This window comes from Mugil cephalus, chromosome 1, assembly GCF_022458985.1.
Source record: "Mugil cephalus isolate CIBA_MC_2020 chromosome 1, CIBA_Mcephalus_1.1, whole genome shotgun sequence".
Lineage (NCBI taxonomy): Eukaryota > Metazoa > Chordata > Actinopteri > Mugiliformes > Mugilidae > Mugil > Mugil cephalus.
The window spans coordinates 29,941,446-29,959,476 of NC_061770.1; the positions used below are offsets into that span (position 1 = coordinate 29,941,446).

Consider the following 18,031-nt stretch of genomic DNA (forward strand, 5'->3'; position numbering starts at 1 on the left):
CTGCTGCTGATGATGTGATGTGTTGTCCTCTCAGTCCTCCAGGTGGTGGAGGTGGATTCAGGGGCGGAGTCTGTCCAGCTGCCCTGCAAAACCATAACTCGCCTTCCTAAAGACGCTAGAGTGGAGTGGACGGATGGAGACGACAGGAAGGTCCATGTGTATGAGAACGGCTCTGACCGTCTTGAAGAACAGGACCAGATTTATAGATACAGAACAAAGATGAATGAAGACCTGCTGGAAACTGGAGACCTCAGTCTGACCCTGAAATACCCCACATATGGAGACACCAACACCTACACCTGTAGAGTCTACGACAAGGAGAGAGAAACACTGATGAAGAAACAAGTGAAGCTCAGAGAGAAAGGTTTGTTTGTTTATTTCTTTGTTTCCTTTGTTCATCTTTCTTTTCTTTTCTTTCTTTCTTCCTGGATGTAGTTCCAGGTGAGTGAGTGTGGTTGAGTTTGTGTGTTTGTCTCTGATCAGAGGTGAAGCTGCTTCCTGGTTGTTGATGTGACAGAGAAAGATCTCAGATCAGATGTTTGACTTTTACAAAGATGTTGTTGATGAGACTTTCTAGAAAACAGCTGGTCTGAGTCATGTGATCAGAGTGACGTAGATAATGTCTGACAGCAGTTTGTTCTTCACTCATCAGCTCCCTCACACCTCACATCTGATCTTTACAAACATAAAGAACATGAGTCCTGGTCCATAGCGTCCTCCTCCTGGCAGACCTGCCAACCTGTACACACTTTGCATAGCAGGTGTTCAATTTGACATCAAAATAGCTGGTAGAGGCCTCTTCTTCATACTGCTCAAAAAGCTGCTGACATCTGTGAGTGCTGTTAGAAATGTGCACGTGCAGTACTCATGTCTGACAGGACGACGCAGCAGTGAGGTGGTGAAGCGGTTTCAACCAATCATCGTAGAGGGTGGAGAATAACGAGTCTGTCGAACCGTTCCCTACTCACAGCAGCTGGTGGTTGAAAAGGTTAACTAGTGTGCGTGGGAGAGTTTGTGTGTGAGTCTTGGCAAATGTGTTCCGTTAATAACGTTACTTTCACATTGAAAATACAACGTCATATCGGGGTCAATAGGGAAATAAGCACCACACTTTTTTTCCCCTTTTCTTCTTGTAGTGAAATTAACGTGAGCAGTGTGTGTGTGTGTGTGTGTGTGTGTGTGTGTGTGTGTGTGTGTGTGAATAAAGTACCAAGATTGTAGTCAAGAACTGTATGATTATGAGTAAATATACTCATGTACTTAATTACTTTCCACACTTTTTTTCTCTTAATTTAAGGGTTCTCTTATTTTAAGGTTATGAATCAGATCGAGTGGGTCTGTATATAAGGAGTGATGGGATTATTTCTACAGTTTAAACATGTCAGACAAGTCTTGCAGCACCAACTCTGCCACTATGACAGACCAGGATGACAGGGAGGGACAGGGCAGCAGGCCTTCTAAAAGCAGAGCGTCCACATCCCCCAGAAGTATTTGGAAAGATATAAAGATCAGTGGCCATGTCTGCAACTAGGGATGTCCGATAATATCGGCCTATTTTTGTGATATCGGTTCATATCGTTATCGGTTTTACCACCGATAATGAAAACAGATAACATAATGCCCGGGTTGTGCTGCTGCGCGCTCCTGCTCCTGCTGCTTGTGGGGTCCTGAGACATTTACCGGCGCGCAATTGATGACCTCATCAAACCGCACCAGGAACCAAAACAACATTATACAACAAGTAGTTCCGACCAAGCAATCTGATTGGTCAATAAGACATTTAGGACATGCTCAAATCAGTATTACTGTATGACTGACTCATCACTAAAAATATTACTCCGCCATCTCCACATTGTCACGTCCTGAAAATCTATAACATGCAAACAAATACGAGTAAGTCCACTGGAAGTCAACTTCAATAAAGTCATACATCCGAGTTTACAACTTCAGCTTTCTTTAAGAAATATTCTGTTAGACCGCCTTGTTAATACAGGTGTAACTCATTTATGTGCAGCACGTCAGAGATCAAACAGTTCAGTGAGCGCAGAGAAAATATTTCTACAGGCTAAAGGTGGATAATATGGACTGAAGAAGAATATTCCGTAAGATAAAAACATGATGTTCATGTTGGAAATTATTCCATCGATCTTTGTTCAATACATTCTGACTTTTGGACTTTACAACTCTGTGGAGTTACTGGAAATGTTTGGATCGTCAGCTGTTCCAGTGAGTCCCTGATACGTGCAGGCTTCAAAATAAATGTGAAATTAGGTGGTCAGTCTGTCTGTGGAAAAATATATTTTTCAGCAGACATGTTAGTCACTACAAGACTAAACTAACAAAGCAGTTTAGTGTTTATATGTGCGCTATAAATGTGCACTATTTATTCAGTTTAGGCAACTCCACCATCTCCATAAACTTTGACGGTACCAGAAAGTTTCTCCGTTGCTAGGTCGCTACTAAGGCTCAGGCTACTTGTTGGAGTAGTAAAATGTTCCATTACACATAGGAGATCTACTGCTGTGACTGATTGTTTTCCAGATATTAGTCAGGCCTCATTTATTTCCATGGGAAACGGGAAGCACACTCGCAAAAAAAAAAAAAAAAAACTTAAAATTGTAAGAGCAAAATGTCCGTCAACATGAATATATATTTAATTATATGCCTTATTTTGTTGGTAATTAAAGTCATTTGAGCACGAGGTGATGCCGTCCGCAAGCGTCACCGAAGTTAAAGCACACCCTCTCAGGTAATATTGCTTAAACAGAGTGTAGCTAGTGTGGCTAACAGGTTGCTTGCTCACTAACACTTAGTCTGGGCAAAAAAAAACAAACAAAAAACGCCTGCATATATTGGTATACCATATCGGTTGATATCGGTATCGAAAATTAAGAATTTGGATAATATCAGATAACGGCAAAAAGTCACTGCAGTGACGCCATCTGCGCTTCGGCGAGGCACGGTCGCGCTACCTACACTTGAAAATCGAGTGCCCGTCTACATCGCATCGGACGGTAAAGCGTTTCAGCGGCTTTATGGTGCATTCAAGTGCATCCCGTAAACTCGGAAGTCTATATTTTTCTTCTTATTTTCATTTGTTGAAATTCATATATCAATCATTACTTTGTTGTTATTTTACTACATTCTATTTAATGATTAAAACTAAGTGATATGTTGAAAATCACCACAGTTGTAGCTGGGGACATGTAGAACAAGAATCTGGTTGAGTTTGCAGAAAAGAATTTTATTTTATTTATTTATTTTTTAATCTGCCCATGTGCATCATTCATTGGATATGAATTCAACATCACATTATCAGAAAATGATGCAGTGAAATAAACTGAAAATCACCACAGTGGTAGCTGTAGAGTATGTGGAAAATAATTTGATTATTTTCTTAATTAAGTTTTCAAATCTGACTATGCAGAAATGAGTTGGATTCTGAATATGCTTCAATAATTTTTGTTCTATCATTTAGTTTTAATCATTAAATAGAATGTAGTAAAATAACAACAAAGTAATGACTGATATATGTATTTCAACAAATGAAAATAAGAAGAAAAATATAGACTTCCGAGTTTACGGGATGCACTTGAATGCACCATAAAACCGCTGAAACGCTTTACCGTCTGATGCGATGTAGACGGACACTCGATTTGCATGTGTAGATAGCGCGACCGTGCCTCGCCGAAGCGCAGATGGCGTGACTGTAGTAAAATGTGAATATCGGACATCCCTACCTGCAACCATCAAAGATCCCACATCATGCATTTTACACAGTGTGCAATTATGATGTGGACAGAACCCACCAGGGAGCTGCAGGTAATGTATGAATTAGGCCTGTGATGTCTATGTGCTGTAAGCCACTTTAATTATCACATTCTTGAAAATAAAAAATATCTGTTGCATTATACAAAATAAATTATTACAATTTTAATTAAATAATTCAATGCTGTTAACTTGTGGCTGAGCTCTTATAAGCTCACATATAATGTAAGCAGGTGTAACTTTAGAATTTTACTGTTCAGTATTTATGTTACCCAGACAGCGCATTGAACATTATATTTTGATATCAGGTCAAATTGTTAGTTGTCTAAACCAGTCAAAATTAGAACTATGAACAAGTTTGTGTGTGTGTGTGTGTGTGTGTGTGTGTGTGTTTCCTCCTTGTTCCCATGCTCATAAACATGTACAGTATTAGTAGTAGATACAGGTCAGAGGTCAGAGGTCATGATGTTCTTTATCTTTCTCCACAGAACCACCACCACCTCCAGTCTGGCCTAAAGTTCTTGTGGGTCTACTGGTTGTTGTTGTTGTTCTTGGTGTCGTTGGGGGTCTTTTGTTTCATTTTCGACTCTACTTCATGTCAGGTGAGTCTCTGCTACTACACTACCCATAATGCTGATGGTAACATCTGTCCTTGTTCAGATTCAAACAGCTGCTACAGAGAGATGAAGAGAAAGTTCCAGGTTTACTTCCAGAATCAGAAACTCTTCATCAAACCAGGAGCTTTGACTAGTTACCAAGGAAGGAGTCAGGAACACATCAGGAACAAACACAGACACAATCCAGCTCTAATCAGAAGCTCCTGACGTCCTCAATCAGGACCTGAGCTGGATTTGAGAAGCTCTGAGCTCATGAGTCCAGGTCTCTCCCAGTCCCAGTAGAACCAGAGCAGAGGGTTAGGGTTCTTCCTCATCCATTCATCTGATTGGTTCTTCATTAGTTCCTGACTTCTTCTTTGGTAACTGAAGAAGAAAACTGGTGTTCAGTCTCAAACTAGTTTCCAGTGGTTTGTGTCAGAGGTGAGACAGACGTCAGGTGAGCTCAGGTCACCTGGTTGATCCACGTCCTCCAACAAACTGGACACTGAGAGTCCTCCACCAACATGAGACACAGAGACAAGGACGGACAGAGACGTCCTGTTACCATCAGAGCTGCTGCTGCTGCTGCTGCTGCTGCTGCTACTGTCTCTACAGCTGATGGTGTGATGTGTTGTCCTCTCAGAATACCAGGTGGAGGTGGATTCAGGGGTGGAGTCTGTCCAGCTGCCCTGCAAAACCATAACTCGCCTTCCTAAAGACACTAGAGTGGAGTGGACGGATGGAGACGACAGGAAGGTCCATGTGTATGAGAACGGCTCTGACCGTCCTGAAGAACAGAACCAGTTTTATAGAAACAGAACGAAGATGAAGAGAAATCTGCTGGAAACTGGAGACCTCAGTCTGACCCTGAAACACCCCACAAATGGAGACACCAACACCTACACCTGTAGAGTCTACGACAAGGAGGGAAAGATACTGATGAAGAAACAAGTGGAGCTCAATGTGAAAGGTTTGTTTGTTTATTTTTTCCATCTTTCTTTCTTTCTTTCTTTCTTTCTTTCTTTCTTTCTTTCTTGCTGCTGTCTCTACAGCTGATGGTGTGATGTGTTGTCCTCTCAGTCCTCCAGGTGGAGGTGGATCCAGGGGCGGAGTCTGTCCAGCTGCCCTTCAGAACCACAGAGCTGCCTGGAGACACGAGAGTGGAGTGGACGGACATATTCGACATGAAGGTCCATGTGTATGAGAACGGCTCTGACCGTCCTGAAGAACAGGACCAGATTTATAAAAACAGAACGAAGATGAATGAAAACCTGCTGGAAACTGGAGACCTCAGTCTGACCCTGAAATACCCCAGAGATGGAGACAACTACACCTACACCTGTAGAGTCTACGACAAGGAGGGAGAGATACTGAAGATTAAACAAGTGGAGCTCAGAGTGAAAGGTTTGTTTGTTTATTTTTTCCATCTTTCTTTCTTTCTTTCTTTCTTTCTTTCTTTCTTTCTTTCTTTCTCTCCATCTTTCTTTCTTTCATTCTTTCTATCATTCTCTCCATCTTTCTTTCTTTCTTTCTTTTGTCTGTCTTTCATCTTTCTTTCTTTCTTTCTTTCTTTCTTTCTTTCTTTCTTTCTTGCTGCTGTCTCTACAGCTGATGGTGTGATGTGTTGTCCTCTCAGTCCTCCAGGTGGAGGTGGATTCAGGGGCGGAGTCTGTCCAGCTGCCCTTCATAACCACAGAGCTGCCTGGAGACACTAGAGTGGAGTGGATGGACATATTCGACATGATGGTCCATGTGTATGAGAACGGTTCTGACCATCCTGAAGAACAGAACCAGATTTATAAAAACAGAACGAAGATGAATGAAAACCTGCTGGAAACTGGAGACCTCAGTCTGACCCTGAAATACCCCAGAGATGGAGACAACTACACCTACACCTGTAGAGTCTACGACAAGAAGGGAGAGATACTGATGATGAAACAAGTGAAGCTCAGAGTGAAAGGTTTGTTTGTTTCTTTCTTTCTTTCTTTCTTTCTTGCTGCTGTCTCTACAGCTGATGATGTGATGTGTTGTCCTCTCAGACAGTTTTTAAAAGGTCTACTGCTCAGGCATATTTTCACCTACAGACTTCATTTAAACTTGAAAATGTAGACACAAGCCTTGTGTATTGGAGTATTATTTCTTTGTTTTGATACATCTTATAGTTTTTGGTCAATCACTGTTCAATGACCATGAAAATTTCTGTCAAAATTCCTTTTAGAGTGCGTGACCACGTTAGTTAGAGTGAAGGCACGTGTGTGAAATGGCTCTTTTGTTTTAACTCGCAAGTGTATCCAAAATATCTACTCTAGAAAGACAAAAAACATATCAAAGTCTTCAGGAAGGTCTTACGACGCCCACGGTCTGCTTGGTTTTCTGATAGGAGCTACCGTTTAGTCACAGTGAGCCCAAATGTGAGACCAGTGAAAAGGGGGGAAATCAGCCTACTTCTCCACGTCTCTCTGTGTCCCGGCTCCGCGCGCTTCCATCGTCATTGACAACCACCTTGGGTTGTCGCGGCAACCACTGAGCCACAGCTGAGACCAGGTCATTAATCAGCTGTTTCTGCTGTTAATACAGCTGATCCCTGTGTCCCACACATTTATGTTACAACAACACACAACAACACACACACACACACACACACACCAACACACACAACACAGGTAATTCAATTCAATTCAGTTCAATTCAATTTTTTTTATATAGCACCAATAACGATACAAATCGTCTCAAGACGCTTCACAAAAACCAGCCTGCAACCTCCAGAGCAGTGATTACAATCACACACACACACACACACACACACACACACACACACACACACACACAAACACACAGGTCACTTTATGTTATTACTGTTACAGATTAACACAGAAAGAGTTGTAGGACGCACACACATGCATGCGTATGTACACATTACTCTCGTAAAGTGTGCTAACTGAGCGACATGTGGGTTAAGTGTGCTAAATGTAGGCTAACTGTGCTAAATGTAGGCTAACTATGCTAACTGTAAGCTAACTGTGCTAAATGTGGGTTCAGTGGGCTAACTGTGGGTTACTGTGCTAACTGTAAGCTAACTGTGTTAAATGTAACTCCCATGTTGACAGATACAGTAGCCCTGGCGGTAGCCCCTGTAGCCCTTTGAAAATATCCCAGAGGGAATTTTCTAGTTTTAATTTGTGCTTTCTTTCTTTCTTTCTTTCTTTCTTTCTTGCTGCTGTCTCTACAGCTGATGATGTGATGTGTTGTCCTCTCAGTCCTCCAGGTGGAGGTGGATCCAGGGGCGGAGTCTGTCCAGCTGTCCTTCAGAACCACAGAGCTGCCTGGAGACACTAGAGTGGAGTGGACGGACAGAGACAACAGGAAGGTCCATGTGTATGAGAACGGCTCTGACCGTCCTGAAGAACAGGACCAGATTTATAGAAACAGAACGAAGATGAATGAAAACCTGAAAACTGGAGACCTCAGTCTGACCCTGAAATACCCCACAGATGGAGACACCAAGACCTACACCTGTACAGTCTACGACGAGGAGGGAGAGACACTGAGAGAGAAAACAGTGATACTCAGAGTGAAAGGTTTGATTGCTTATTTTTTCCATCTTTCTTTCTTTCTTTCTTTCTTTCTTTCTTTCTTTCTTTCTTTCTTTCTTTCTTTCTTTCTTTCTTTCTTTCTTTCTTTCTTTCCATCATTCTGTCTTTCTTTCTTTATTAGGGCTACAGGGCAACCGAGGCTCTGGTCCCTGCAGCCAGACTGAAAGAAATTTCTCATTGAAAATGAATAGGACAGGCGGAAAAAAACACAAAGAAGACCGTTTTTAAAAGGTCTACTGCTCAGGCATACTTTCACCTACAGACTTCATTTAAACTTGAAAATGTAGACACGAGCCTTGTGTATTGGTGTATTATTTCTTTGTTTTGATACGTCTTATGGTTTTTGATCAATCACTGTTCAATGACCACGAAAATTTCTGTCAAAGTTCGTTTTAGAGTGCGTGACCACGTTAGTTAGAGTGAAAGAATGTGTGTGAAATGGCTTGAAATTTCTCTCTTTCCACGCTCGTCCCGGCCACAATTTACACACTAGACACATGATTTTTCCCACAGTTGTAGACAAACTTGTTGTGTCTCTCACAATGTGCTCGGCAAAGCAGTGAGACATACAGAATTTAAACTGCGAGCATCTGTTCGTGGTAAAGTACCTGTGTCTTCTCCATTCACTCCAATGCAAAGATTTTCTGAGAAAAGTAGAAGGCACTTTTGTTTTAACTCGCAAGTGTGTCCAAAATATCTACTCTAGAAAGACAAAAAACATATCAAAGTCTTCAGGAAGGTCTTACGACGCCCACGGTCTGCTTGGTTTTCTGATAGGAGCTACCGTTTAGTCACAGTGAGCCCAAATGTAAGACCAGTGAAAAGGGGGGAAATCAGCCTATTTCTCCACGTCTCTCTGTGTCCCGGCTCCGCGCGCTTCCGTCGTCATTGACAACCACCTTGGGTTGTCGCGGCAACCACTGAGCCACAGCTGAGACCAGTTCATTAATCAGCTGTTTCTGCTGTTAATACAGCTGATCCCTGTGTCCCACACATTTATGTTACAACACACACACCAACACACACACACACACACACACACACACACACACACACACACACACACACACACACACACACACAGGTTATTCATGTTATTACTGTTACAGATTAACACAGAAAGAGTTGTAGGACGCACACACATGCATGCGTATGTACACATTACTCTCACACACAGGCTAACTGTGCTAACTGTATGCTAAATGTGCCAAATATGGGTAAAGTGTGCTAACTGAGCGACATGTGGGTTAACTGTGCTAAATGTGGGCTAGCTATGCTAACTGTAAGCTAACTGTGCTAAATGTGGGTTCAGTGGGCTAACTGTGGGTTACTGTGCTAACTGTAAGCTAACTTTGTTAAATGTAGGCTAAGTGTGCTAACTCCCATGTTGACAGATACGGTAGCCCTGGCGGTAGCCCCTGTAGCCCTTTCAAAATATCCCAGAGGGAATTTTCTAGTTTTAATTTGTGCTTGCTTTCTTTCTTTCTTTCTTTCTTTCTTTCTTTCTTTCTTGCTGCTGTCTCTACAGCTGATGGTGTGATGTGTTGTCCCCTCAGTCCTCCAGGTGGAGGTGGTTTCTTTCTTTTCTTTTTTCTTTCTCTCTGTTTCTTATGTTTCTGTTCTTCCTTTCCCTATTTTCTTTCTTTCTTTCTTTGTCTCTAACTGTCTTTGTCTCTAACTGTCTTGTGTCTCCTCTCCAGACAGAGTCCAGGTCCAGGATGTAACGTCTCCTCTGATGGCTGAAGACGTAGTTTGATCAGGTTGTTGATCTTTGATCATTGATCAGTGAAGGATCTGATGGACGATGGATGAAGAGAGGAGGACGCTCTGTCAGCTCCTGGTCCTGGTCTGAAGACTCTTTAAGGATCAGTGTGATCAGCTCTGTGTTATGGCCCAGTGTGATGACCTCCTCCTCTATAGTGGTCACCACTATAACCCCCTGTTCTGTCCTGGTTCTCCCTGGTCTGTTACCACATCATCTGGTTCCAGGTTCATCCAGACTAACATCCTGGGAGTCTGAGTCCTGAGAGGAACGTTTCCTCATGAAGATTAATTTCCTCTGAGTAGAAGGAGACTGATTAGCATCCACCTCCCTCTGCTGCTCCTTCTTCTACCCTTTAACAACCGTGGACTCCTCATCGTCCTTATCATTTTCGTCTTCTTCTAATGTTTTTACTTTTTCACATCTGGGCCTGTGTGAGCCGCTTCAGCTTCGTCTGGTGTATTTCAGCATCATGTATCCAACATTATATTTTATTTTTATATTAACCTGCTGATTGCTTTTTTTAATGCTTTTATATTCTGCTGGGAGGTTTGTGTATTTATTGAAGAAGTGCAGCCTGAGATACTGATAGTGTCAGAGAATGAGCAGCATGTAGAGGATGGAGTGGCTCTAGCTGTGATGTAAAGGTCACAGCTCCAGTAAAACCTCACTCTCTGTGTTTGTGGAGCTGATGCTAAAGGCTGTTTGTTGCACTGTTGTTGTACTGAGCTTCTTTGCAGAGCTTTGATGAATAAAATGAATCTGAAAGGATCTAGAAGATGTTCAATCTAGAGTCTAATCTCACACACATACAACAACACAGCAGGTTTCCAGGTAACGTCAGGTCAACAACCTGCAGCACAAAGGTCTAACATAGTCCAGCAGCCTCTCATCATGTCCTCAGTTAATGTGGATCAGTTCAGTGTGACGTCTCTCTTCATATCTGATAGAATAATATCACATCAAATCCTAAATGAGGAACAGTTTCCTGCTTGTCCAACAGAAGGAAGAATATTTCCTAAAAGCTGACAGAGCCTGTAGCCTCCAGACCAGCCTGGCCCTGGAACCAGAGAACAACATGGAGGGAGGAGTGTATCCAGAGCTCCTCCCCCTCTGTTGGAGCTGAATGAGGAAGTGGTTTTATCAGACTGAGCTGAACTCAAGCGTGTGTGACGGCTGCTCTCAGTGTTTGTTAAATGTTGAATGTGACCTGGACTGGCTCCTTCCTGCAGCAGGAAGTTAAAAATGTTCAGACGATAGAAACGTGTAGAAACAGGTTGAAGGAGCGTCGCTGCTCTTCTGCTCAGTGTTCTCATCATCACTGACATCATGTCGCTTTGTGAACAGGAACTAGAGACGGTTCCTGGAAACCAGTCTAAAAGCAGCTGCTGATCACATGTTTCACTTCACTGATAATAAACAGTTCCACTAAGGATCCACAGACTAAAATCTAGACTGGACGTGACTCTGGCCTCAGGGCGTCAGCAGCTTAAAGCTGGATCTCAGAAATCAGACCCTGGAAACTCTAATATTTAGTCACATTCTGGTGGGATTCAGGGGGTTTCACTGCAGTCAGTCTGAAGCACTTTTTAAAAAACGTTTCCATCGTCATCAACACCTCCCCCTCAGTCTGAACCAGGAAGAACAGAGCTGTTCCTCTTTAACACAGTCAGTTCATGTGGAGATGAATCAGACTGAGAGAAGACAAACTCTCCATGAGGTTCAGACGTGTTGTGAACAGATGCTCATCCAGAGTCTGAGTCTGGACTCTGTGTCTGTATGAAGACGTTGATCACACCCACTTGGCCGAGTTCCAGACGACAGCAGCTGTATCTCTACACATCTGAAACACAGAGTCAGACTGAGCAACAGCCTGCAGCTAATAACCGTCTCCAGGACCAGAGAGGAGTCCTGCATGGCTCTCAATCAACCGTCTCAGTTCGTCCTCGTTGATGGAACAAAATGGAGCAGAGTTGTTGTTGTTTGCAGCACAGTCTGAATCAGGAAGAGGTTTCTCCCTCTTTAACCAGCTGCTCTGTAGAGAAACATGTTAAAGAATCCACATCCATGCTGTTCACATCATGTTCTAAATCTAATCCGTTGAGTTTAATCTGAAGTTTTCATGATGTCAGAGTCAAACTGTTTTCTCTCTTCCTGTTGTTCAGCTGTGTGAACTGAAATGGAAGGAACTAAAACCCCAGAGTGTGACACACATATCTCTACACAGCAGCATGAGACCCACCCTGTGAACCGCTGATAAGAAGGTTTTTAACTTTAAATGTGAACATCAGGTCTGTTTTATTCTGAAGCTGCTTCTGAGTCAAAGAGCTGAGAACCACAGACCAGTCTGGATCTGACATGATGATCACATGATTTATTTAACCTATAAACACCTCAGAATTTGACATCATCTCTGATAAAGAGGGTGAGGCTGTGGTCAGAAAACTAATCTCCAGGGTCCAGGAGGAGAGGAGGATGAGGATCTGATGAACTGGGCCTGGAGGAGAACGGGGTGGAGGAGGGTCAACTGAGGACAGAAATAGAGGAGAATATATTTAAAGTGTGACAGCAACCACACCATTGGCTGATTGAGACTGTGGCAGATCTGATTGGTTCAGATGGAACCGCCCATAGTCAGCTGATCAGGAAGGCGGGAACAGAGAGAGAGAGAGAGAGAGAGAGAGAGGCCGTTGAGGCTGAACTTCCTGAGCTTCATCTTTGAGAGGAAGTTTGCTGGGTGTGTCCCACAAAGACCAAACAGACAGAGTTTACATTCAAACCCTGAGACTGTGACACAGTGGGGTTATTGCGGGTTATTGTGGGGTGCTGATGTGTTTTTGTGTTGGTTCTGATCCAGATCTCAGTTTGTCAGTGAAGAACACAAATCTGCAGCTTCACTTCCTGGTTTCCTTCTTTGATATTTGCTGTAACTCTCAGAGTTACAGCAAATATCAGATTATCAGATATTAAAGACTGAGTGTAAACTCGGAGTGAGCTCCATCATGTGTTCATAGACAAACTGAAGCTCCTGTGCTGCCCCTTGCTGGCTGCATCTACATGGTGTTTTTACCCAGAATGCTTCACTCCCCTCCATTGTTGACTTTTGCCTCATCTGGGGCTGGTGGTATGAGCCGATGCTTATAATTGTTTATATCCATTTGCTTTCCCTGGTTTTGTATCGAATTTCATACAAGCTGTTAGTGTGGGGCTTTAATCCCCTTATTTTGGTTATTCTTTTGATTTGTTTTCTTTATGATTTATATATTTTCTTTAAAATTTAGTAGGTGGTTAATTTTGTTTTTTCCACCTGTTTTGCTCTTGCCCTTGTTTATCTGAATGGGAAGTTTGTTTTGTTTTGTCTAGCTGCCCAGTAGCTTTATTGTTGCAGCTGATATTACCCTTCAGTTATTTGGGGTAAAATGGAACTCAGAGATAAGACCCTGTAAATTCTAATATTTAGTCACATTCTCGTGGGTTTCTTTGCTCTGGAATTCAGGAGATTTCACTGCAGTCAGTCTGAAGCACTTTTTAAAAACCCCATAGAGTCTGAATGTCAGGAGGAAAGTTTTCATTGTCATCAACACCTCACCCTCAGTCTGAACCAGGAAGAACAGAGGTGTTCCTCTTTAACACAATCAGATCTAAATGTCTAGAAAGTTCATGTGTAGAGATGAATCAAACTAAGAGAAGACAAACTCCCAGTGGATCTGAATCCAGAGGAGATATTCCGTGGTGTCATTGCTGACATGAAAGCATCATTCTCACAGCCAGGGATATGGTACATGCTGGCTGTTTGGCCTGGGTTGGATTTCATCCAGCCATCAAGAGCTCTGTTGTAATAGGTGTTAAATGGGCCGTACACACTTTTATCCAAAGGCTGCAAGCGATGGGATGTGTGGGGTAGAATTGTGAGCATAACAATACTATTTGTTTTTGCTATGTTCAAAGCTTTCAGTGAAATGTGGCCTTCATGGTTATCCAAGACTAGCAGCAGTGGCAGGTCTGGGGAGAACTTGGTATGCTGAACCAGATGTTCAAGGAACCCAACATGATCCAGTCTGACCTGGTGGAGGTACCAATTGATCCTGGAGGTGCTCCTGTCATGAAGTGGTCTTTGTATCTAACCCTAAGGAAGATAAACATGGGAGGGACTGCATTACCAGTTGCACTGACTGCAGAGACCACAGTCACAAGTTCGCTTCTTTAAGCAGATGTGATGGCGCCCATTTGCTTTTATCCTTTTGCTGCCACTACCTGCTTTGGTGTCTGACGTGTATTTACACCTGTTTCATCAACATTATAAATCATGTTTGGAGGGATTTTATCCATGTAAAACAAAGAAAATCAATGATGATAATCAGAATAGTTAAAGTGTATTTAAGTAAGTACACATTCCTTAATATGCAATGGTAATTATAGCCAATGTTATTGCACTAGTTAATGGGTTGATACCACCAGTTTTGCATCAGTGGTGGATAAGATAGGCAGGCATTTTGTTTCTTTTGTTTTCACACTCAGTGATAAGCCAGGCCTTTTTTTGTTATACTTTATTTAATTTGTTTGGCACAACCCCTCACACCTCTTCCTTCACCCCCACATTACGGAAAACCTTTATTTGTAAATAATTTATAAATAAATGCTCTCTTGCCACACATGCACCTTAGGTTTTTGCTTTACTGGCCATCAGGGTTATAGTCTCTTTTGCAAGCGTTAAAGAGGAATGCAACATGGGTGTAGCAATATTGTTTCTGTCTGCCAATTCCAATGCCAGTTCACAACATTTCTTTGGAGTAAGGCCATGGAACTGCTCTACAAGCTTCTTGAAATGGTCTGCTAGCTCCTTTTCCACCTCCTCTGAGAAGACTTCTTTGCTTCTGCTGGTCCACCCTACCCTGCTGTTTTTATTTCCTTTGCCTTCCCCTTTTTCATGTACCTCCACAATGTTGGCCTGTCACTGTTCTCTTGCCCTTGTCCACTGATCTGATGAACTTTACACCCTTGACAGACCCAGGTGCAATTCCTGATTACCCATGTGACCGGTTTGCTACCTGCAGATTGGTTGATTCTACAGTTAAAGCTTAACTGAATTTCAGTGCCTTATGGTAGGGTAAGTTGAACCATTGGCTCAATTTAACCTATAGCCTTTGGTTCACTTTGCCCCGTAGCCATCATTTTGGGGAAAAAAATGGGCTAGCTTAGAAATTCGGGCTAATCTTTAGTTAAGTGATTCACATGATTTTATACGTTAGAAAATCCCCAACACATATAATATGTAATTTTAGACCTGGATGAATTTTCTTTGACATAACAGTTATTTGACCTCATATGAAGAAACAAGTAAAAAACATTTAAAAAAAAAAAAAAAAAGTACTTACTACTTCTCCCATGTACTTCTCTTCATCACAGCAGGATGGAAATGATGGGTGCTTCCTGAATTTATGGTCATGGCCCCTAGATGCAAGGGGTGGTTCAACCTACCCATTGACTCATCTTATGTCACTCTCCCCTATATTGCTCCTGTGACCAGTGCCTTGTCCCCGGTAGTCTTTCCGGTAGCCTCTGTCACTGTCTCCAGGCGTATAATCCCAAGTATGATGGGCTGCGTGACGTCTGTGATTCTGTTTCGTGTGCTCCTCTCCACAATTCAGAAATTCTGTCTGGTTTGGATGCTCATTTGGCACATCTGTATAATTTGGCCCGAGATGATATTCGTACACTCATTCAAAATGTTCTGCACTTTCCCAGCATTCCTAAGCAAACGCATGTGTTGTCCCATGATACTGATGTTGGTAATCGCAGACCAATAAAACAGCACGCCTCTTGTGTCCATCAAACGTGCTGCAATGCAAAAAGAGGCAGTGCCAGCATTGTTTGTAGTTTTAATAGTAACTGTGCGTCACCTCCGGTTCTGTCCGGTTTGTGTATCCCATTCCTGTTTACAGTAAACGGCTGCTGCCGCAACTTACCTTCTGCGTTGTGTGATTTCTCCTTTAGTGGCGTGGTGGCAGGGCTTCACATACGTACGCCCGAGGACATAATCACCTGCCTGCGTCATAGCAGTAACTATCCCATCCGGGGAATCATGGTGTAGTAACATCTACAACTAAACGCAGTTGAGCTAACGTGGCTAAATCGGCAGAATGGCTAATTCACACAGAGCCCCGAAGCAATGGTGCCTTTCCAAGATAGAAACTGTGAACTCTTTTGAAAAAGTGGCATCAGAACCTGCTGTACACACTGTTGCTTGATGGCGAGTTTGCTCTGTTACTGCTCAGTGGTGCAGAATGGGAGAAGAAATCCAAAACATCTCCATGCCGTGGAACTACTGATGACACCGACCCAGTTCACCGACCCAGAACCAGAGCTCCTGGCTACCTTGTGACGTTGAGTCCCTGTCCCCATCCAAGAAAGCTTGTGTTTTGACAGATAGCAAGCCATGTGTACAGGCCTTTGAGAAGATGTGCAAGTGAGAATTCACTGCAAGCCCACGCGTCACTTGCTTCCTGTCCACTGCTAGTCGGTTCCAGGTGCGCATCCGGCCTGTGGTTGGAGTAGCTATCTAACCATCTGATTTTGCCAGCCACAACGTTCCTGATTGTGACAGCCTACTTCTCAGGTGTGTGCCTTTTTCTATTCAAGCTCTGACTCCGTTGTGCGCCAGGTCACAGCTGAGGACGTAGTGCATGGGACTGCTAAGTTACCCTTCACGAACAAGTCGCCGTGGCTGGGTCTACAAGCGGAGTGCTCTGACATCAGACGGACCCGGGCTCACCTCCATCAGGGCATGTGCCCTTCTAGGAAGCTAACTGACATTCGTGATGTGAAACAGTACTTGAACGTTGCCACGGTGGCTAAAGATGGCCCCTGGTTGTTTGCCGGCACACCCTGCTTGCGGCCTCGACGGACTATATTGCTGTGCCTCGGTCCATCCTCGATGGCCTGCTGACATTCCTCTATATCAGACTCGACCACCCCACCGCCTCGCAACTGAAGATGGTTGTGCAGCGCTACTTTGACGCATTGGATATGGACGCCGCTGTGCAATGTGTCTCCAGCAGCTGCCATCAGTGTGTGACTCTTCGGAAACCTCCTGTGTTTGTGGCTGAGCAGTCGTTCATTCTGTCTTGTCTCATTGACATCAAACCTAAAGAGACTCTCAGGGACGCTCTGACGTCCCTTTATGTGTGGGCCTGTGCCCTCTCGACAGCCCCTTTGCTGTGGTCAGGACGGACCCTTTGCTGCTCTGGCGGGGTACGCAGACCTCGCCGCTCACAGGCTGGTTGTTGAAGTCGGGAATGTCATCAAGAACCTGGTGGCAGAGAAAGCCATTCAACTGTAAGGCTGTTACTCCCCTGCTACTATCTGTTGCCACAGCCCGCCTGAACGGGTTAGGTCACGTGGGTTGTCTTCTCGGGAAATGCTGCTTCAGCCTGACCAGTTCTTTCATAAGTGGTCGATCAGGACCTCATTTTGAGTCAACACTCAGGACATGTCGCGAACCATCAGTACAGCATGAAGTCTAAGGTGCCCTCTGGTCATGTGGCTGTGCCTCTCACCATCTGGCCTGGTGACCTGGTGTACCTGTATGGCAATGAAAACAAGTTGAGGGCACGTGACAGGTACCTTGTCTCAAGTGTGGACGCCTCGTGGTGCAATATCCAGAAGTTCACAGGACCCAACAAAGCCCTGACCTGTTTACAGTAAACGCCTGCTGCCGCAAATTACCTTCTGCGTTGTGCAATTCATGTGTGCCGTCCTCCTTTACTGGGGCAGAGTATCTTCTGGTGAATGGTTTTGCTGTTCCCAGTTGTAGTTCCTGGATTTCGCTGTCATTACTAGTACCAAAATCTGAACAAACTCCCCATTTTTGCGATGATTCCTGCAAGCTAAACAACATCACGAAACCCAATTCTTTTCTGCTACCGCGTATGGACAATTTGGTCAATTGTGTGGCCAAATTTGTCAGATGCCAAATGCGAGTTTGGGAAAGCAGTCTTGACGTATTTAGGTAAGCAGATGGGACAGGGTTGTGTTAGCCCTGTCTCCGCCAAGGTACAGGCCATTTTGAAATTTCCAGCTCCCTAGTCCCCTGTGCTCGCTGCCCCCAACTTTGTGCATCCATTCAAGTTGGAAGTTGATGCCAGTGCGCTTGGAGCAACAGAGAGCTCCTCCATCCAGTGGCATACTTTTCGAAAAAGTTCAACAAACACTGGCTATGCTATAGCACCATCGAAAAGGAATCCTTATCTCTGTTGTTGGCTCTGCAACTTTTTTCAGATCATATCAGTTCCAGCCCCGTGCCAACTGTCATT

The 18,031-nt window shown here is 43.6% G+C and overlaps 2 protein-coding genes across 15 annotated transcripts in view; one reads left to right on the forward strand and one right to left on the reverse strand.

The window, feature by feature from the left end:
* Positions 1–10,490, forward strand: part of LOC125008817 — a 15,849-nt gene extending 5,359 nt beyond the window's left edge. Inside the window, exons 6-12 of one of the 6 annotated variants that reach the window (XR_007112915.1) lie at positions 151–364; positions 4,257–4,370; positions 5,008–5,334; positions 5,445–5,768; positions 6,001–6,324; positions 6,745–6,908; positions 7,622–7,652. Coding sequence is in view for 5 of the 6 variants with exons in the window: in XM_047586148.1 (XP_047442104.1) it covers positions 35–364; positions 4,257–4,370; positions 5,008–5,334; positions 5,445–5,768; positions 6,001–6,324; positions 9,658–9,713 (1,475 nt within the window). In the remaining variant the exon portion in view is untranslated. Of the gene's footprint in view, positions 1–34; positions 365–4,256; positions 4,371–5,007; positions 5,335–5,444; positions 5,769–6,000; positions 6,325–6,744; positions 6,909–7,621; positions 7,653–9,657 lie in introns of those variants that run through there. The other 5 variants (XM_047586137.1, XM_047586148.1, XM_047586168.1 and 2 more) reach the window with 5 other exon arrangements.
* The window catches only part of LOC125009108, a 78,102-nt gene that overhangs the window by 46,597 nt on the left and 13,474 nt on the right, over positions 1–18,031 (reverse strand). The gene's annotated exons all lie outside the window — the stretch shown is intronic.